Source organism: Anguilla rostrata, chromosome 3, assembly GCF_018555375.3.
Source record: "Anguilla rostrata isolate EN2019 chromosome 3, ASM1855537v3, whole genome shotgun sequence".
Classification (NCBI taxonomy): Eukaryota; Metazoa; Chordata; class Actinopteri; order Anguilliformes; family Anguillidae; genus Anguilla; species Anguilla rostrata.
Genome location: NC_057935.1, coordinates 28,199,495 through 28,220,325, shown reverse-complemented (window position 1 = coordinate 28,220,325; position 20,831 = coordinate 28,199,495). Strand labels below are relative to the sequence as shown.

At 55.7% G+C, this 20,831-nt stretch overlaps 1 protein-coding gene across 5 annotated transcripts in view; it reads left to right on the top strand.

The window, feature by feature from the left end:
- The window catches only part of bcor (BCL6 corepressor), a 60,954-nt gene that overhangs the window by 16,247 nt on the left and 23,876 nt on the right, over nt 1-20,831 (top strand). For 4 of the 5 annotated variants that reach the window (XM_064327125.1, XM_064327123.1, XM_064327124.1 and 1 more), the window contains exons 3-9: nt 835-3,825; nt 5,735-5,791; nt 6,192-6,357; nt 8,839-9,102; nt 10,489-10,830; nt 14,953-15,257; nt 18,797-19,072. In XM_064327125.1, the coding sequence (XP_064183195.1) occupies nt 835-3,825; nt 5,735-5,791; nt 6,192-6,357; nt 8,839-9,102; nt 10,489-10,830; nt 14,953-15,257; nt 18,797-19,072 (4,401 nt within the window). The remainder of the gene's footprint in view (nt 1-834; nt 3,826-5,734; nt 5,792-6,191; nt 6,358-8,838; nt 9,103-10,488; nt 10,831-14,952; nt 15,258-18,796; nt 19,073-20,831) is intronic. The other variant, XM_064327122.1, reaches the window with a different exon arrangement.

Here is a 20,831-nt window from a genome sequence, read left to right as displayed (position 1 = left end):
CAGCTTATAAAATGAAATGGATCAAAACTGCCACGAAGGGATGAAACTTAATTAATGTGCTTCCTGGTTAGTATTCAGCAGCAGCAGGGCAGGTCGCATGCATTAGTCAGGCCAGGATGCCCTGTGCCCGCTGGCATGGATGGGTCGTGCAGATCTGTGGTCACATGCAACGTTGCCCTTGGACAGGCATCAAACGTGTCCGTTTCCTGCCCCCCTTATTTTGAGCATGAGAAAAATCATGAACGGTTACGTTTTTGAAGCAGCGATTCTGATTTCAGGAAGTATTCCTTGTGTAGGTTCTGTATCTGCCTGAAGTGACTTTTTGTGTTTGCGTAATTCTGCAAAGTATCTAGCCTCTCCAGTGCCCTCAGCTGATGGTCAGGTGGCTATCCGTGTTTTCACACAGCCGTGATAAAGCAAAAGGTTCTCACCTGGAAAAGGAAAGATTCTCACCTGAGTGTAATGCATGCGTGCGTATGCATTCTCTGTGATTTGCATTGGGTCATGTAATGGGCTAGTACCTCGGAGTAGAAAAATACTGCTCTTTGACTATTTTGCAGTTTCAAAATGATCATATTCACGTTCTATGGTTTTATTTATTGTCTTATGTGGGTAACAAAACGCTTCCGATTGATGTGTGGATTCTGCTACAGTGAAAATGTGGGAAACAGAATATCTTTAGACGTCCTTCGTTCTAAAGGTGTGTGTGTGTGTTGCATATTTGATTTAATATGCATTTTACTTGAGCACTTTCAGTTGCTCTGTAAATGAATTGTATTGCTATTCTTATTGTTCTGTATTTTCCTGACACGCTGTGTTGGGGTGTTTTTACAGGTGGATGCGAGTGCGGCCTGCAGGATGAACCCTCTCGCAGCGCTGGCCATGGACCGGAGCAGCCTGATGAGGGAGAGCCTGCGCGTTCACGGCGGGGTGGTCTACCCGGGGCTCCGGGCCCTGTCCGCTGAAAAGCCCAGGGAAGCGGCCGGCGTGCCAATGGGCTACGACCTGCACTACAAGCCCGACATGGCACTGGAGAGCCGGAAGCCTGCCGGCAGCTACGTCAGCCTTTACAAGAGCCCCAGCCCCGCCCCAGGCCTGCAGAAGCACCTGATGGTGCCTGGAGCCGGAGGGGACGCCCTAGGGCTCGACCGGCGCATGGGCACCACTGAAAAGCAGGCAGAGCTGGGGCTGAATGGTAGCAGTGCCTACCTGCGCCTCCCCTGGATGAACCCTTATCCGGATGCCGGGATGTACCCCTTCCTGGACTCATCCAAATATGCTGCTCTGAACATGTACAAGGCCTCTTTCCTCTCCCAGCCATCCCCTTACCTGGCCCAGCACCTCCCCTACCAGCCCCTCTGTGGGGGGGCGGGGGGCAGTGCCGCTGGAACGGAGCGTATGTTCTATATGTCCCCTTACCCCCCTCCTCCAGCCCCCATAACTTCCCCCCTGGCTCCTCCCCTGAGGATCCCCACCGCGAGTGTGGCCCCTACGGCCCTGTCTCCACTGGTGCACTGCCAGGACAAAGGTCTGCAGAGCATTGGGCCCAGGATCCACCATGAGCCCTCTGCGTTCGGCCAGCAGCTCCACCAGCCGCCTCCCCAATCCCTCCACCAGTCCCACAGCGACCGGCAGCACGGCAGCAGCTCAAAATCTAGCCGCACCGCCTCCAGCAAGAGCTCGGGTAGCGCCGGGGGTAGCAGCGCTAGCAGCAGTACAAGCATAAATGGCAGTGGCAGCAGTCTCCCGGTGGACTCCACCTCATCCCTCCTGATGCAGTCCTCCCGTACACCTGCCTGTCTGCCTCAGACCCCTGCCCCCCCTCCGCCGCCCCCTCCTCTACTGGACAATTCTTTGGACTTCCAGAAGTCGCTGCTTCGAGGCCCCCCCTCTTCATCTTCCTCCTCCACCTCCCCATCCGTGAGCCACCCTTTCTTTATGACTGGCGTGAACCCGGACCACCATTCCCCAGCCCGGCCTGCTGGGCACAAATCAAAAAGCAAGGAGGGGGGCTTGGAGCCCTGGAGTGGCAGCGGGGGTGAGCGGAGGAGCAGCAAGTCTCCTTCGAAGACCACATCTGAGAAGCCAGCCCAGCAAGGTTCTGCTAAAGATCCCGCTGATAAGCCGCTGGACTTATCTGCGAAAATCACTGATTTTGGAGCAGCTCCCAATGGGATCCCCCCTAAATTAGAGGCCATAGCCAAATTGGGCAACTCCCCCACAACCCGATATGGGCAGCTACCCTGCCGAGACCTCCTGAAAGAGACGCTGTCCCCTTCCCCTATAGTTAGCACTTCCTCCAAACCCCCAGAGAGGCCCGAGATTATAAGCACTTTACACTCTTCCTGGGTGGTACCTGGGCCTGGCCCCACCCATAACCTGGACTCCAGTCAGAACCTTGGCACCTCCGTTATCAAGAACAAGAACCTGGATCGCGCGTTGCCCCAGCAGCGCAGCTCCTCCTGCCCCCGGATTGGGGAACCTAATGGGATCCCTGCCCCCACACCCACTCCTGCCGTGGTGACCCCTGCTGGCCGCCCGGCCTCCACATCCCCTTCCCCAAAATTAAACGGTGAGTGGCCCAAGCCTGGCTCCACCATTCCTGAGAAGTCCCCCCAGGCCAGCCAGCCTACCTCTGGGAAACTGGCCAAAATACCCAAGAGGCCCGAAACCCAAGAGATCACCTACAAACCTCCACAGTCTCACCTGGAGAATGGCCAAACCCCTGGCCACCTGTACCTGCCCCAGAACGACACCTTCCTGCCACCTTCCATAGCGTACGCCAACAGGTACCTGCCGTACCCAGATGGAATGTCCCTTCCTCACATACCGCTTCCTGGGAAAGGCCCAGTTTACCCCCACCCTGTCCTCCTGGGTAGTGGAGGTCTATTTCCTGGACGAGTGGCGCCCCCAAAGCACGGTCTCCCATACGGGCTGCCGTCCAGTCACGGGGAGTTCCTGACCTACCACGAATCCCAGGAGATGGTCCACCCCCTGATGTCCCCCCATCTTGGGGCTGGGCTAGACCCCAAAGTCAGTGAGCGGCTCGAACGGAGGCCGAAGACTCAGGAAAAGCTCAGGCTCCACGAGGAGCGCCACCACTCCACGGAGCCAGTCGACGGAACTCACAACAGGCCCAACAGGGAGATTGAGTGGTCTGCAGGCCAGGGACTTAAGCCCCAGAATAAGCTGCCTGCACCCTGTGGGAAGGAGAAGATCATCTGCATTGACCTGATCCAGGATGATGTGGATGGAAGCTTTCAGGCCACAAAGCTAAGCCCCCCCACTGGGAAGAAAGAGGAGCCTGCCAGGCCTTCTGGTGAGGGAGAGCCAGAGCTAATGCAGCTCCTACTTTCCCGCCAGTTGGCCGAATCTGACAAGCAGCTGGAGCCCCATGGAAAAGCGGCGCTCCAGGAGCCAGACGTCCGTCGAGACCATGCCTCCCCTGAGCATGCCGTCATCCAGGGCGCGGAGAGTCCCGCCTGTCACAGCCCACTCCCAGACTTGCTGGAGCAGCAGACCCTGCGCTGTGCTCGAACCTCTGGAGACAGAACCGCTGGAGACAGGACTTCTGAGCAGGCTGACACCCGGCATGAGTTCCACAGCTTCCAGAACCACATAGACCCGGTTAAGGATGTCCCAGAGGATGGAGAGTCCCACGAGGAGGATGATGATGGCAGCCATGGCTCCTCCAAGACCAGGAGGTCTAGCCTGGCTAAGAGGATCGCTAACTCCTCCGGTTATGTTGGCGACCGCTTCAAATGCGTCACCACCGAGCTATATGCAGACTCCAGCAAGCTGAGCCGGGAACAGCGCGCCCTACAGGTCAGTTCTTGGTACTTCTCCCCTACATTGAGGGAGCAGGCAGTGGGAGGGGTGGGAATGGGAGTTTTTTTGTTGTTCGTTTACAACATGGTTGCTGGGCACTCGACAGTCTTTACATAGGCAGAAAGGAAGTGGTTCACACTCAAGTCCACGTTTACAGATTCCTATTCATTACACACATGCGATATGTGAGTTTGGATTCAGAATGCAATACTGATGCCTATTTTTGCGATCTCATTTCTCGCTGCACCACTGTGAATCCCAAAAGCAATTGATTATTCCTATTAACCGCAAAAGCTATTTAAAAACGCTTGCTTCCCGAATTGTTAAAAATACGTACGTATATTGGTCTGACAGCAGATCGTTCTGTGGTTAACTATCCAGAACGCTTCGTAGGTCATCAGCTACGCATGCTCCTTATCGGCAGCAGGCTGCCCCCCACCCCTGCGCATGGCGGCTGAAGCAGTGCTTGGCTACCTGAGTGAAAGGGTTAATGCATTGCATGCGTGGGGGTGGGAAGGGTTAACGCAACGCGCTGCCTGCGGCCGCACTGCTCGCCGGAGCAGAAGCACGTCTGCAGAACGTGTCTGCCTGCAGCCCCACGGGTTCGCACTGCTGGAGGGGACTGTTAACCTGCGGGTGAGCCGGGGGTAGGTCGTCCCGCACCCCTGCCTTTCTACCCTCCCCCAAAGGACACTTATCCCCTTCAGCCAAATACAGAGTCTTCCCGCCCCCTCCCCTCTCCTTCTCCCTCCCTCTCTATCTCCCTTTCTCTCTCTCCCACTCCCTCTTTTCCTTCTCCTCTCTTACTCGCTTTCACTCCCTGTCCCCTCCCTCTCTCTATCTCACTCTCTCCCTCACTTTCTCTCTTTCCCACTCCTCTCTGTATTGCCCTCTCCCTCCCCTTTTCTCCCTCTCTTTCCCCCTCTCTCTCTCCCACTCCTCTCTTTATTGCTCTGTTCCTCCCTTTTTCTCCCTCTCTTCCCCCCTCTCTCTCCCACTCCCCTCCCTCTTGCTCTCTCACTCCCTGGCTCTCTCTCTCTCTGGCGGACTCTAAGCCTTCTCCCCCTGAGCGCCCCTCCTGCCCTCGCCGCGCAGCGCGTCGGCCCCTCTCCGCTCCCAGCCGCTGCATGCGGGAGACCTGGCTCTCCCCGCTCTCCCCGCGCCCCCCTCCCGCGAGCGCGCTCTGTTTGCACTGCGCTCAGTCGACCGGAGCGGATTAATGCCGCCCCGGCTGTCATCTGAAAGCGTCTGTTAACGGAACAGCGAAAACCCGCAGCGCCGGCTCCCGCACACACGCTCGCTCGCTCGCCAATGCGCGACCCAACCACACGTAGAGCCGCACACTCACGCACTCACGCGCACGTTCATGTTTTCATTTCCAGCACAGCAACTTTCCAGACAGCTCATTTGTAGATGTCTCTGTGTTTGTTTACCCGTATGTCTGATTTCACTCGTCCATTCGGAGCGAGAGATTCTCCGTCAGCCAGGGACAGCTTAAATGTATATTTTATGCCTTGTTTCTATTTGCTGTGATTTTATGCATTTGACGAGTCTCGAAGCAAAACTGTTACAGCTGAATTTCTGGATTTTAAATTGTCAAAATATCAAGATTAGTCTTCTTTTCTCTAATGCCAGTTATAAATAATGGGCTTAATTTGGTTAGAAAAAGAAATGGAAAGTAACTGTTCATACTTTTCAAACTATTCCGAGTATGGCAGCCTGTCATAAACTGTCATTTTGCCCCCCCTCCCCCTACACTATAGTCCAGAAGTGAGAATGATGGTTTTGTTTTGGCTCACTGTTTCATTTATTTTAAGTTTGCACATTTGTGATGTCACAGTGTCAAGATGTGTCGTATAATTGAAATGATTGACAGATACATTGAGCACCCATTTTAATTGCTTAGATGGAAGGCTTATCACAAGAGGACAGTAATATAAGTCAACCTGCTGCTAACTGTGAGGTCAGTTCTTTAAATTTTTTATTACAAATTAAAACGTTCAAATGAATTTATTTTGCAGGAAGTTATGACAGTCGGCCAGGCTCTCTCCTCTTACCCAGAATCGTCCATGTTAAGGAGGCCAGTCTTGTTAGAAATGTTTGTATAACAGGAAATAACAGCAGGAACATTTCCCAGAAAGCATGGAATGCACTAAAAAGATTTGCCTTGGTATAAATGTCATCTTACATGCTGCCTTATTTGTTTGTTAGCCCTTACTTTTTAAGCACTGGACTGAGGAAAATAATTTTCTCTGAAGTGGTAGAGATGCTGTGTGGCCAGGTTTAGAAGAGGAGCAGGGAAGCAGATTTTTTTGTTTAGCTGTGCGTGGTTCGTTTCATGGCGGCGGCGTGTATGCTTGTAGCGTGCAATGATGCGCTTCTCTGAGCTGGAGCTGAAGGAGAAGGAGGGAGGCGGCGGCCCGGGCCGGGAGCTGGCAGACGGCCAGCACAGCCGGGGAGACTGGGACTGCAGCCAGCGCAGCGCCCATCCGGGGGTCACCGCCCCCCCCACGCAGGCTGAGAAAGACGGTAAGGAGCCCCCGCGCGCCCCCCCCCTCCCCCCCCCAGCGAGCTCGATACGGCTCCGCACCGCACGAGCACACACACACACATGCACGCACGCGCACTCGCAGTATGTACCCTACGCAGGACACTTACACACACCACGCATTATATCCTACACAACAGCACGCATGTACACATACACACTCTCACGCACAGACACACATTATTTCCTACACAGCAACAAACACACACACACACAGACAGACATACATTATGACCTTCACAGCAACACGCGCACACACACACACACACACGCCTCTTCTTTGTAGAGAGTTCTTTGTTGTGTTGTGAACGGTTGAATCATGGTGTTCAAAGTTCTGGAGAGAGACTCGCTGTGGTGACACATCTCTGGCCTGGCTGTGTGACAGCCTGTGTTAGCACGTATGCGGCGTGTTAGCCCTGTGTCAGCGTCGCTAAGCTGTCAAACAAAGGTGTGTGTGTGTGTGTGTGTGTGTGTGTGTGTGTGTGTGTGTGTGTGTGTGTGTGTGTGTGTGTGTGTGTGTGTGTGTGTGTGTGTGTGTGTGTGTGTGTGTGTGTGGTGTGTGGTGTGTGGTGCGTGTACAAGCTGGACAAAGGGAAGAGTTTTTCTTGGAATGACCATCCAGCTTGTGAAGTTACTCTGGTTGACTGCAACCGTTGGACGGTTTTATGTCATAGTAAAGATTTTTCTTCTCAGTGTTAAACACGCAGTCCTGCAGCATTTCGGCTTTCCTTGAGAAATATGTATGTGCTCAGACAGATTCTGGCTTAAAATACTACCTGGAATCTCTGGTGCCTTCCCCGTTTTACCAGGATTGCTCCTTTTATATCGACGTTTTCTCACTTTTTGTAGAGATATAAGTGTGAACTCCTGTGAGTTATATTCTGTACCGTATTCAGCTTTCCTAGTTTGGATGTATTCATTTACTTTGTTATAGCTTTGACTTTTTGCATGCCACGAGAGCATTTTGTTTTATACATTTTTGTTGCCAATTTGTGGAGACGAGTTGCTTTGTACGTCTCCTATATTTTTTTTATATCTCTCCTTGTTTACGGAGTTTAAGTGCATCCAAGTGAGTTTCTCAATTAGGCGGCTAATCTGAATTTCAAATGAGAGCGAGTGGCTCATTATTGTGCACTTTGTGAGCGCATTGTCTGGCCCGCTTTGCGCAGAGTGTGTGTGTACCCAAACTTTGAGCCAGGGCTGATGAGGCGGGGGGGCCGGACGGGAGGAGGAGGAGGGGTGTAAGGAAGACGCCTGTCGCCGAATGCAAAGCGGGGGGTTGACCCCTCTCTGGCCTGCTTTTCTCCCCTCGTGTCTGGCAATCATTGGACATTTTTATGTGAATGGCAAGGCCGCTCGGTTGCTATGGGCAAAGTGGATAATGTTGCCATGGCAATCTTCGCCGCCCCCACCGCCCCCTCCCCGCCCCCCCTCCAAACTCCTTGGCGTTTGGTTGCTGTCGCAGCGGCGATAAGTTATGGGATGCATGTGTCAGGAGCTGTGTGATTGCCATTCGCGAGACCGGGTGATTTAAGGCGCTGGCGGTTGGCTGGGGGGGTTCGGGCACATCTGTGGGCCTCACGTGAGAGCTGAGGGGAGGGGGGGGGGGGTGTTGGGGGGGGGACCGGGTTCCTGCTGGGACCGGAGCTACGGCCAGGCCCCGCTGCCATCGCAGGCACGAGCGCAGGCCCCCGTAGCTCGGGCTTTGATCTGCCGCAGCGGGTCTGGCGGCACGCAGGCATTCTTAAGGAGCCTTCACACAGCCCTCGTGCGTGTGGAGCGCTGCGAGGGCGAGGGGGGGGAGGAGGGGGGGGGGGAGGGGAGGGAGGAGGGGGACTTTCCCAGGGCGCACTGGTGCTGGAGCCGGGCCGAGCTGACGTTTAAGGCTAATTAAGGCAGCGAGGCGCTCGAGCCAGCGAGTCCCAGGCACGCACTGTGTGGGAAGGGCGTGGTGGAGGTCAGGCGCAGGGGGAGGGTGAGCGGGGGAAGGGGGGGGGTGTTGTTTTCGCCTCAGACTGCGTTTTCCACTCCTCTTTCCCTGTTACGGTCCAGAGAAGCCCGTTTGAAGCTTTGAACGCAATTGAGCTTTCTTTTGATCAAGTAGTCTTCTCGCTATATTTTATTTTCTGAAAAAAAATGCACAGCTCACACACAAACAAACACACACATGCACGCAAACACACGCACACACATACACAAACACAAACATGCACTCATACACACTCACTAAGGTTGAACACACAATTACAGATACGCACACACACTCACACGCGCGCACACACGCACACACGCACACTCACACACACTACACACACCACACACACACATCACCACTCACACACACTCACAAGAAACACACACACATTCACACAAACACACGCACACACACACACACACACACACTCTCACACACACACACAGGCTGTGCCTGATCCTTCCCGTCTCTCCCTGTCTGTGTCCAGGTGCGTGGCCCGCCTGTGTGAGCAACAGGGTTCCTGTTCTGCAGCGCTGCGGGGTGCCGCGGGAGGCCCCGCCCCCCCCTGAGCGGGAGCAGGGGAGGCCCCACCCGGAGAGCAGAGAGGGGGAGGGACAGCCCGAGGGGGGCGGGGCCGCGGAAGGGCAGCCCCCGGAGGACGTGAGCCCCGGTGCCACACACGCCCGGAAGCGCACGCCAGGCCTGGAGGAGGGCCAGGACGTCCCGGCCAAGAGACCCCGGCTGAGCACGGGTAAGGGCGCGGCACCTCTGTCCCGTTTCCCCCCCATCCCCCCGAGCGCCAGTCCGGCTCTGTCTGGCCCCCCCGTGGGACGTCCCTGCACCGTCGTGGAAACGAAGCGAAGGACCGTGAAATTGGGATTGTGGGAAGAGCCTGCGATGCTTCGCGAGTCTGCAGTCGTCTGAGTTTGGGAAATCTGGGGGAGTTGTGGGAAAAGAATAGAAAAGGGACGAAATTTATTGCAGCAGTTTAATTGAACCCGCCCACACAGATTTCAAGCACGCATTTGTTTACTGTGGTTCTGTAGCGACTCACAGATAGACAAGGTATGCGCTGTTTTTGTTACATTCACAATCATGTTGGAAAGATTTCGCAGGGATTCATATTTCTATTCATTTTCCTGGATGCATGCGACAGCCCTGCCTCCTCCCCCCTCTGTTGGAAGTAATTTAACTGTAGTGTAGCCCCCCCCCCATCCCCCCCTCTGTGAGGGAGGAGGAGCGGCTGCGATGGTGAGCTCTGGTCTGCCTGTGCACCGTTGAGCCTACCGAGGGGGAGGGGCGTTTGTCGAAAGAATACGGCGAGGACTGAGAGGGGTAGGGGTTGAGCCCTGGTTTGGGGGAGGTGCTGAGCCCCGGTTTGGGGAAGGTGCTGAGCCCTCGAGGTTTGGTGAGTGAGGCAAGCCCCTTGTTTGGGAGGGGCTGAGCCCTTGTTTGGGGAGGTGGCCGTTTGGGAGCCCTTGTTTGGGGAGGGGCCGAGCCCCTTGTTTGGGGAGGGCGAGCCACGGTTTGGGAGGGGCTGAGCCCGTTTGAGGAGGGGCTGAGCCCGGTTTGGGGAGGGGCTGAGCCCCAGTTTGGGGGAGGGGCCGAGCCCCTTGTTTGGGGGAGGGGTCGCCCAGCTTATTCATAAAAACGTTGCCTCAGTTGAGCCAGTTTAGCCTCTTGCCCTGGCGGTCAGTGTGCTTGTCACCCACACCCCAGCCCCTGGAGTACTTACGCCCGGTCCTCAGATAAACTCATTCTCATTACGGTAAACTGCGCCGCATTTATTATTAGCATAAACTGTCCTTTAAAGAGGAGAGTCCCAGACAACTGGCCCGTGCTATAAAAATGTTGAGAAACATTGGTGTAGATGGGGTCCTGTTGTGAAGTGCTCTGTTTTGCACACATTTACATACATTTTAGCAGACGCTCTTATCCAGAGGGATTCACAAAGGTTATTTCATTTTATTTATTTATTTTTATTATGATTTTTTAATATGCAGTCCATTTATGCAGCTGGATATTTACTGAAACAATGCGGGTTAAGTTGTTGAAAGGTGTGAGGGCGGTTCCCCACTTGGGAGTGGGACCTATAACCCTGTACCCTTATGTGCTCTCTGTTAATATGCGCCCTCAGATCTGTGGACCGAGGGGGACGTGACGCACCCCTCCGACCGCCTCCTGGAGGAGGTGAAAAACCTGAAGGTGTGCATCGAGCTGACGGGCCTGAGGCTCAGCAAGCCGCGTCACCTGGTGCAGCTGCGCGAGCTGTGGGGCGGCGGTGGCGGCGGGGGCGGCTCCCCCGAGAGGCCCGAGGCAGAGCCCGCCCCCGCCCCGCTGCCCGGAGCCTACCCCTCGGAGGCCGACGGGGACCTGGAGCTCAGGGCCGGGTCGCTGGAGGAGAGGACAGCCAAGAGGAGGCCGGAGGTCAACAGGAGCTGGTGCGACAGGGTGCTCTGCAGCAGCAACGCGAAACAAGGTAGGTACAGGGGGGAGGGGTTTCCACGTGCTCGGGGGAGGGAGACAGGCTCGGGCAAGGCACCGCCCTCCTCTGATGTTCTCAGCTCGGAGCGGGGGGCGGAGCTGTGGGGGGCGGAGCTGTGGGGGGGCGGAGCTGTGGGAGGCGGAGCTGTGGGGGGCGGAGCTGTGGGAGGCGGAGCTGTGGGGCGGAGCTGTGGGCGGAGCTGTGGGGGGCGGAGCTGTGGGAGGCGGAGCTGTGGGGGGCGGAGCTGTGGGGGGCGGAGCTGTGAGAGGCGGACTGTTACGCACTTAACGTTCTCAGTGTGAATGCGTCCTTTGTGCTCTCCGCACGCCTCCTGATTGTGTAATCACGGTTCAGCCGTTATGTTGCCCCGAGGCTATGAAAATCAGTCTCCATTACAGCATCCGTCGGTTCGCTTTCATTTCGGGGACGACGGCAGCGGCGTGTAATGTTGCTGTCGTTAAGATAACTTTTATGTAGTTGTTGATTTTTACCCTCTTTTTTTTCTGTGTTTTTTTAATTTTTACTCACTTATTGGATTCTGTGTATTTAACACTGGTTATTACTCCGGCGTGAGCCATTTTAGACGCGCGCTTCCCTGTACGATGGGAGCTCTACAAATAAAGTGTGTTTTTATATTATTTCTATTGTTGGCAAAGCGACTGTTCTGGTAGGGAAGGGAATATGATGACAGTTGGCTGCTCTTGGGGGGTTGGGGGGGGTTGGGGGGTTGGCGGGGGGTGGGCGGGCGGGAGGGGAAATTCGTGTCGCCCTGTCTAGTGCGGTTCGTTTGTGCGTACGGGGTTCCGCTTGAGCCTGATCGGTTTAGCCGCGAGCTTTCACCGCGAGCGCGAGGCGAGCGCTGTCACGGCAACCGGGAGGAAAATGTCAGACGCGGAGCCTTTCATCGCGGACGCGCGAGGGGAGACGCGGCGAACAGAGGCGAGAGCGCAGCCCCACCTGCCCCCCGCGCTCTTTAAGCGAATCACCCGAAACTGCGCTGTGGAGAGGGGGGGGGGGAGAGGAGAAAAGCCCACGAGCAGCTCCTCCTCCCGCTCTGCGCTCTCTTTGTTTCTCTCGCTCCCTCTCTCACTCGCGCTCTCTCCTTCTCTCTCTCCTCACTGCTCCTCCCCTCACTCGCTTCTTCTCTCTCTCTCTCTCCTCCTCTCCTCTTCTCTCTTTCTCTCACTCCTACTGCGCTCTCTCTTTCTCTCTCTCTCCCTCACTCACGCTCTCTCTCTCCTCTTCAGGCTCTCACCTCTCCTCCCTCTCTCTCTCTCTCTCTCTCCCCCCCCCCCCCCCCTCCCCGGCTGCACGCCAGCGGTAGCGTCTGTGGCTGAGTGACGGCGGGCGGCGCGCCGCTCCCTGGCTGTCTCCTTAATGACATCGCTCAGACGCCGCGTGCCTCGGAATAATGAGCCGTGGCTGGCGGTTAAGCGCCCGGGCGGCGGCGCGTCCCGCGGTGCCGAGGTGCCCCGCCGCCCGTCACTCGCCCGCCGGGCCGGGCCGGGCCCGGCTCCGCACGGCCGCCCTCTCCCCACGCCCTCTCTCTCCCCGCTCTCCTACCTTTTTTTTTTTAAGCGCCTCGCTGTCAGCAGAGAGCCGAAGGCTCCCGCTGGATCGGCCCGGCGCCGCGCCGCTGTAAATCAGAGCGCTCCCCGGCGCGTGCTAACGGGCGAGGTCGCTTCCCCCAGATGTTGCCGTCGGAATGCGCCTCCGGCAGCGCGGACGGCTTCTCTGTGGAGCAGGGAGGGTCGGCTGAGAGGCGTGCGGTGCGGGTTCTCTCTGGAGCAGGGAGGGTCGGCTGAGAGGCGTACGGTGCGGGTTCTCTCTGGAGCAGGGAGGGTCGGCTGAGAGGCGTACGGTGCGGGTTCTCTGGAGCAGGGAGGGTCGGCTGAGAGGCGTACGGTGCGGGTTCTCTCTGGAGCAGGGAGGGTCGGCTGAGAGGCGTACGGTGCGGGTTCTCTCTGGAGCAGGGAGGGTCGGCTGAGAGGCGTACGGTGCGGGTTCTCTCTGGAGCAGGGAGGGTCGGCTGAGAGGCGTACGGTGCGGGTTCTCTCTGGAGCAGGGAGGGTCGGCTGAGAGGCGTACGGTGCGGGTTCTCTCTGGAGCAGGGAGGGTTGGCTGAGAGGCGTACGGTGCGGGTTTCTCTGGAGCAGGGAGGGTCGGCTGAGAGGCGTACGGTGCGGGTTCTCTGGAGCAGGGAGGGTGGCTGAGAGGCGTACGGTGCGGGTTCTCTGGAGCAGGGAGGGTCGGCTGAGAGGCGTACGGTGCGGGTTCTCTCTGGAGCAGGGAGGGTCGGCTGAGAGGCGTACGGTGCGGGTTCTCTCTGGAGCAGGGAGGGTCGGCTGAGAGGCGTGCGGTGCGGGTTCTCTCTGGAGCAGGGAGGGTCGGCTGAGAGGCGTGCGGTGCGGGTTCTCTCTGGAGCAGGGAGAGTCGGCTGAGAGGCGTACGTTGCGGGTTCTCTCTGGAGCAGGGAGGGTCGGCTGAGAGGCGTACGGTGCGGGTCTCTGTGGACAGGGAGGGTCGGCTGAGAGGCGTGCGGTGCGGGATCTCTGTGGGCAGGGAGGGTCGGCTGAGAGGCGTGCGGTGCGGGTTCTCTGTGGAGCAGGGAGAGTCGGCTGAGAGGCGTACGGTGCGGGTTCTCTCTGGAGCAGGGAGGGTCGGCTGAGAGGCGTGCGGTGCGGGTTCTCTCTGGAGCAGGGAGGGTCGGCTGAGAGGCGTGCGGTGCGGGTTCTCTCTGGAGCAGGGAGGGTCGGCCGGGACGCGTACGCCGGTTACGCGCGGTCGTGAAGCGCCCGCCGTTTTCCAGACGGACAGCTCGGCGCGGGTCCCGGAGACGCTCCGCTAGAGTCGCCGTTCGGCTTTGAGTGACGGGGTGTGCTGCTTTTTCTGTGTTTTTTTTTTTTTCCCCGCGCTGCCTGTCAGCCAGCGGGGGTCTTCCTCCCGGGCTCTTCCCCCTTGGCGGGCGCGGCGGTGCTTCCGAGCGTGCGCTGGGGGAACGCAGATGCAGGAACGCCGCTGGGGCAGATCGGTGCCTGGTGTGTGTGTGTGTGTGTGTGTGTGTGTGTGTGTGGGAGTGAAGGGAAAAATGGCCTTTTAACTGCTGTCCCTGGGGGCCTGTAGGATGGGGCATTAATTAGCAGCTCACATCACACACACACCCAACGCTGCACAGACCACCCACACCACACACATGACACACACACACACACACACGCACGCCACACACACACACAATACACAGACCACTCACACAACCTAAAACTGTGGACACGTGTAGATCACACAGCACCATCACACACACACACCCAACACTCACACACCCCTACACCACAGCCCCTGCACACACACACACACACACACACCACACACCCTACACTCACACTCACACACCCCTACCCCTACACACACATGTCCACACTGCACACACACACACACACCCCCCTATACACTCACACTCACACACCCCTACCCCTACACACACATGTCCACACTGCACACACACACACACACACACACACGCACACACACACACCCCTACACACACACACACACACACCCCTACCCCTACACACACATGTCCACACTGCACACACACACACACAGGCACGCACACACCCCTACACACACATGCCCACACTGCGCGCGCGCACACACACATGCATAGATACACGCACAGACTTGATTTATGCACATTCAGGTTGCTTCTAAAGCAGAGGGAGATTTACGTGACTATCAGGAAGAGGCCACAGTACTAAAGGGTGAGGTTGTGTGATAGGCTCAGAGTGTGTGTGTGTGTGTGTGTGTGAGAGAGAGAGGGAGAGAGAGGGCACGGTTTCCTCTTTCTGCTGTTCTGCAGATTTGCTTTGACACGTATCCATTAATAGTGGGAGGGACAGACTCATGACTGCGTTTATAAAAGAGCGCAAACTCCAGCAGCTCTTGTGTTGTCTTAGCTGCTGTGGCTCAGGGCTGCTCTTCTGTGGCTCAGGGCTGCTCTTGTGTGGCTCAGGGCAGCTCTTCTGCTGGGGGCCGGCTGTTCTTCGTTCTCGTTGCTCCAGCTCCGGCTGCATGTGACGGCTGACATTAACCCTGCCCGTGCCACTGTCTCCACAGACCTGAGCCCCGCGCACAGAGACTGCCTGGACCTGCCCCCCCTCGGCCCCACCCCCGCCCGGCTCTCCGACAAGCGCCAGAGGCTGAAGGAGCATCGCAAGGTTTCGGCGCTGGGGCCCGCCCTGCCGGACGCGGGCCGGGACGCTGACTCCGCCCACAGGCCGCGCCGGCTTGGCGAGTCCGAGAAGCCCAACGGCAAGAGGCAGTGCAAGACCAAGCACATCAGCCTGCGGGAGCGGCGCGGGACGTCCCGCACCGCCGAGGACTGCCCCTGCCCGCACCCGGACGCCAGCCGCGAGCAGACGGTAGGTGTGCGGCAAGCGCTGCGGCGCGTGGCGGGTTGGGGCAGACGGGGGGGGCCCTCAGCAGCGGGGGTCCGTGCGGGGTAGACGCCCTGTTTCGCCGCGGCGGGGTCGGCGGAGCACGTGCGCCGGCGGCCCCCGAGGAGCCGCGTCTCCCCTCCCGGGCGTTAGTCACGCCCGGTGTGCCGTTGCTGCGGCGACCTCCCGGCGCACTGGAGCGCGAGCGCTGCCTCCCAGCGGAGCGCTGAGCCTGAGCAGGCCCCTCCCCCCCCCGTGAGAGACACACATTCTTTACATAACCAGCAGTCCAGGGGCGTGTGCGTGTGTGTGAGTGTGTGTGTGTGTGTGTGTGTGCATGCGTGTGTGTCTGTGTGTGTGCGTGCATGCGTGTGTGTGTGAGTGCGTGCGTGTGTGTGCATGTGTGTGTGTATGTGTGCGTGTGCGTGTGTGTGCGCGTGCACACGTGTAAAATTAAGGGCCTTTGTTTAGACTGTGGAATGCGTGGGTCGTGGCTGGGTGTGGTGGGGTGTGGTTGGGCGTGCGCAGTGCTTGGGTGTGTGGGTAGTGGTGGGGTAGCAGTGGTAGCTGACAGCTGGTCCAGTATGTAATTCCTCTGGGGGGGGGGGGGGGGCTGGCTCCACTGCCCTGCCTGTCTCCCCCTTCCTTCCCTCTCTCCTGTTCCATCCCTTCCTCACTTTCATTCTCTCCCACCCTCTGTTGTTCTTCCTCCCCCTTTCTTTTCCTCCCTCTCTCTATCCCCTCTCTTTCTCCCTCCCTCCCCCTCTTTCATTCTCTTCCACCCTCTCTCTTTCCCTCCCTCTCTCTATCCCCTCTCTTTCTCCCTCCCTTCCATTCTCTCCCACCCTCTTTTCTGCCCTCCCTCTCTCCCTCCCTCCTTTACTCCTCCCTCACCCTCCTCTCTCTCTCTCTCTCTCTCGCACTGCTCTCCGCTGCGCTCCCTCCAGCATATCGTTTGCCCTGCATACATGTGTGTACGTGTGTCTGTATGTTATCCCTGTATGTGTGAATATGCAGTGCTGTCCATTAGTATTTTGGGCACTGACTTTGGCTTTCGGCTCTGTACTCCATTACATTGTATTTGAGATCAAATGGTGACTATGAGGTCACTGTGCAAACTGTCAGATTTAATTTGTGGGCATTTATAATATATGTATGTATGTACTATATTATATATATATATATATATATATATATATATATATATATATACATACAGTGAGCTCCATAATGTTTGGGGCAGACTTTTTTTTTCTGGATTTGGCTCTACTCAACAATTTTAGATTTTCAATCAAACAATTTACATGTGGTTACAGTGCACATTCTTAGCTTTTGTTTAAGGGTATTTCTATCCACTTTTTTATCCATTTCAGATTCACCATGTAGTAATTACAGCACTTTTTATACATGCCCCCATTTTAGGGCACTATAACGTTTGGGACATATTCATGTTATGTAGATGACAGTAGTCGTGTTTAATACTTTCCACGCAATGACTGCTTGAAGTCGGTCACCCATTGACATCACCAGGTGCTGAGTGTCTTCTCTGGTGATGCTATGCCAGGCTTGTGCTGCAGCCATCTTCAGTTCCTGTTTATTTTGGGGATTAGTTGCCTTAAGTTTTCTTTTCAGGATATGAAACCTATGTTCAGTTGGATTTGGCGTGTGACAGTGACTTGGTCACTCAAGAATTTAACAAGTTTTTGGCTTTAAAAAAACTGCTTTGTTGCTTTAGCAGTATGTTTGTGATGATCATAATTGTCTGGCTGTAGAGTGAAGCGCCGTGCAAATGTGTTTGGAGGTATTTGGTCGAACTTGAGCAGATGAGATGTTTCTGTGAACTTCTGGATTCATTCTGCTGCTGCTATCAGCAGTTACATCATCACTGAAGACAAGTGAGCCAGTACCTCTGGCAGCAATGCATGCCCAAACCATAACACCCCCAACCACAGATAGGGAGGGGGGTCTTTGGATCTTGGGCAGTTGTTTTTGGCCTCCATACTTTGCTTTTGACATCACTCTGTCTCTCTCACAAGTGAATCCTGGTCTCGTCTTTCCACAGGACCTTTTTCCAGAACTCTGCTGGTTCTTTTAAGTAAAGTGTAACCTGGTCATCCTGTTTTTGCAGCGAATTAGTGATTTACATCTCGCAGTGTAGCCTCTGTAGCTCTGCTTATGAAGTCTTCTGGAGAATAGTGACTCCCTTGTGGCTTCCTTGACTTTCATTGGCACCACTCTGGTCCTCGTGTAGATAAATGCCAATAACAGGCTCCAAAGGCAATCAGAAACCTAAAAGCAAGGCTAGATACTGAAAGCTCTCTTATACCTGCACTAAATAAGCATTTGAACACCTGAATAATCAGAAACACCTGTGAAGCCATTTGTCCCAAACATTATGGTTCCCTAAAATAGGGGAGACTACCTATAAAATGTGCTGTAAATTTCTGAACTAAAATGTATAAAAGTACCCTTTAATAAAAAGCTGAGTGTGCAGTTTACCCATACATTAATTGAAATCTAAATTTGTGGATTGCTGAGACAAATCAAGAAAAAAATGTCCCAAAAATGATGCTCACTGTATGCATGTCAAACGCATGCAAATAAACACACATTTCATATGCTCTTCCATATGAGCAGTAATGCATTCTCTCAGTCCATGCAGCGTGGCAGGAGGGTGCGTGTTCGGCTGCCAGACTCAGCGTTTACGGGGTATAAACGGATGTGTGGCGCGTCCCTGCCCCTCCCCGCCCTGCCCCGGAGCCGAGCTCTGGCGTTCATTCACACCCCCTGAGCACGCGGGCCCTCACACCGCCTCCGTGCATCCTGAACCCGGAGCTGGGAATAATTAACACTTCCCCCCCCCCCTTCACCCTGGACCTGCGCCCGCAATAGAGAGAGGGAGGGAGTGAGTGAGGGAGAGGGGGAGAGATGGAGGGATGGAGGGAGAGAAGGGGGGAGCTAGATTTTTATATGCAATTTTCCAGACCTGTGTATTGATTTATTACAATTATGTCTGATAATGATGTTTTTCCAATAAATGTTAACGAAAAATATTTATATATATATTATCTCGATATCTTTTTAAATTATATGCCTGTAATCTCTTTCTGTGGGCTTTGGCCCCTTCTGTAAATGTAGTATCTGCAGCGTGAACTCGAGTTTTGCGTTCGGGTTTGAGAAGGGGGGAGAGGCGTGCTTTTAAGATGAGCGCAGCTGAGCGCTGACGTGCTGAAAAGCTCATTTTCGGGAGCGGTGGCTCTCTCCCTCCCCCTCTCTCCGCTGGGTCTGGCTGCTTTGCTGTGGAATCCTATCTGTCATTTTCTTCTTTTTTTTTTCCAATTCGGGGAAAGCCAAGCGGAGCGAGTCAGGTTGACACCACTCCAAGGCGCAAAAAACAGAATCGGGTTGGCGCTGTTGGTGGTGGGAGGGGGGTTGGGGGGGGGGGTGTGAGGGTGTGAGCGGATGCGGGGGGGGACTGTACGTCATGGTGAAATGAGCTTCTTCCTTTCCCTCCTCTCCCTCAGGCCGCCCTCAAGCGAACCTCCCGCAAGAGGTCAGCCTCCCTTTCGGATTGCGACTCTTCCCCCGTCAAGCCCCGGCCCCCGTCGCCCCCTCCCTGCCCCGCTGCGCCCCTCACCCCGCTCCAGACGCCCGCGGCCCCGCCCTCGCCTCCGCCCGGCGGGAACCCCGCCCCGGACACGCCCGCCAGCCGGCCCATGCCCCCCGAGGCCCGGAGGCTGATCGTCAACAAGAACGCCGGAGAGACGCTGCTGCAGCGGGCCGCTCGTCTGGGATACGAGGTGCGTGGCTTTGTCTCTCTCTCGCGCTCTCTCTGTCCCTCTCTGCCTCTCCCTCTTCTCTCTCTGTCCCTCTCTGCCTCTCCCTCTCCCCTCTCTCTCGCTCTCTCTGTCCCTCTCTGCCTCTCCCTCTCCTCTCTCTCTCGCTCTCTCTGTCCCTCTCTGCCTCTCCCTCTCCTCTCTCTCTCTGTCCCTCTCTGCCTCTCCCTCTCCTCTCTCTCTCGCTCTCTGTCCCTCTCTGCCTCTCCCTCTCCTCTCTCTCACTCTCTCTGTCCCTGTCTGCCTCTCTCTCTCTCCCCCTCATGCTCTCTTTCTCTCTCTCTCTTTCTCTTTGCCTCTCTCACTTTCCCTTACTCTCTCCCTCTGATTCTCTCTCTCTCTCTCTCCCGCTCTGTCTTACTGGCTCTCGCTCTCTCTCTGTCTTGCCTCAGCGCTCTCTCTCTCTCTCTTCTCTCTTCTCTTGCCTCTCTCGTCTTGCCTCACCGCCTCTCTCTCTCTCTCTCTCTCTCTCTCTCCTCCTCTAGTCTTGCTGGCTCTCGCTCTCTCTCTGTCTCTCAGCGCTCTCTCTCTCTCTCTCTCTCTCTCTCTCTCTCTCTCTCGCACCTCATTAATTCTCTGCGAGACCAGGCTGTGACACGTGAGCGTCTCCGACAGGCACGAACAATCGCTTAGCGCTCGCCGCGCTCGCATCTCCCACGCCCGTTAACCCTCTCCTCGCCGCCCGGCTCCGGATCGCGCTCGCTCCTTTTCCCCCTTTTCTTTTTTTTTCTTTTTTTCTTTTCTCTTTTCCCCGTTTTTTTTTTTTCCTGAAGTCACGGGGGTTCCCGTCGGAGAGAAGCGATCAGTGTTCAGGCGAAGGCTCTGGGAACACCTTCATCCGTGTCTAATTTTTCCCGGGATTAATGAGACCGTGGATTAGTGATGGCGGAGGGACTTTGAAAAGGCAGCGTGGAGCGCAGGAAATGAACGATTACCGCGGCAGCCGGCCTTGTTTTATGCCCCTCCAACCAGAGACTTTAACGGCTCCGGGCTAACGGACTTTTTTTAGAAACGTTTTTTTCTTTTTGCAGTATAGTACAGCGCTTGTTTTCAAATGCACCGCTAGACGTGATGGAAGTAGTATGTTTTAAAGTGTAAAATGAAGATCTTCATCTTTCATAAATTGCGATTTAAGTTTAAGGAGGGAGTTTCGTAGGTCCTGACCAGATCAAAGCCGCCAACGTGGAAGAAATAAAATGAGAAATTATGCGACCCTTTAAGGATCAAAGCCGGCTGCACAAAGCACAGCCTCCCTTTATGGGTCCTCCCCCCTTTTCTCTCCTCTGGAAACAGGGGGTCAGAGCAGACCTGCAATTAGCTGCACTCCGTCAGAGAAGCCAGGAATTCATCACACGTTTAAAAACGTCATCGCATGAGCGTATATTTACAGCGCACCTGACCTAGACCCCTCCTCCCTTTCTGCATAGGGCGTGTGTGTGCGTGTGTATGTGTATACTGTGTGTGAGTGATACTGTGTGTGTGTGTGCGCGTGTGCGTGTATACTGTGTGTGTGTGTGTGTGTTTGTGTATACTGTGTGTGTGTGTGTGCGTGTGTATACTGTGTGTGTGTGTGTGTGTGTACACTGTGTGTGTGTGTGTGTGTGTGTGTGTATACACTGTGTGTGTGTGTGTGTGTGTGTGTGTGTACCGTGTGTGTGTGTGTGTGTGTGTATACTGCGTGTGTGTGTGTGTGTGTGTGTGTCTGTGTGTGTATACTGTGTGT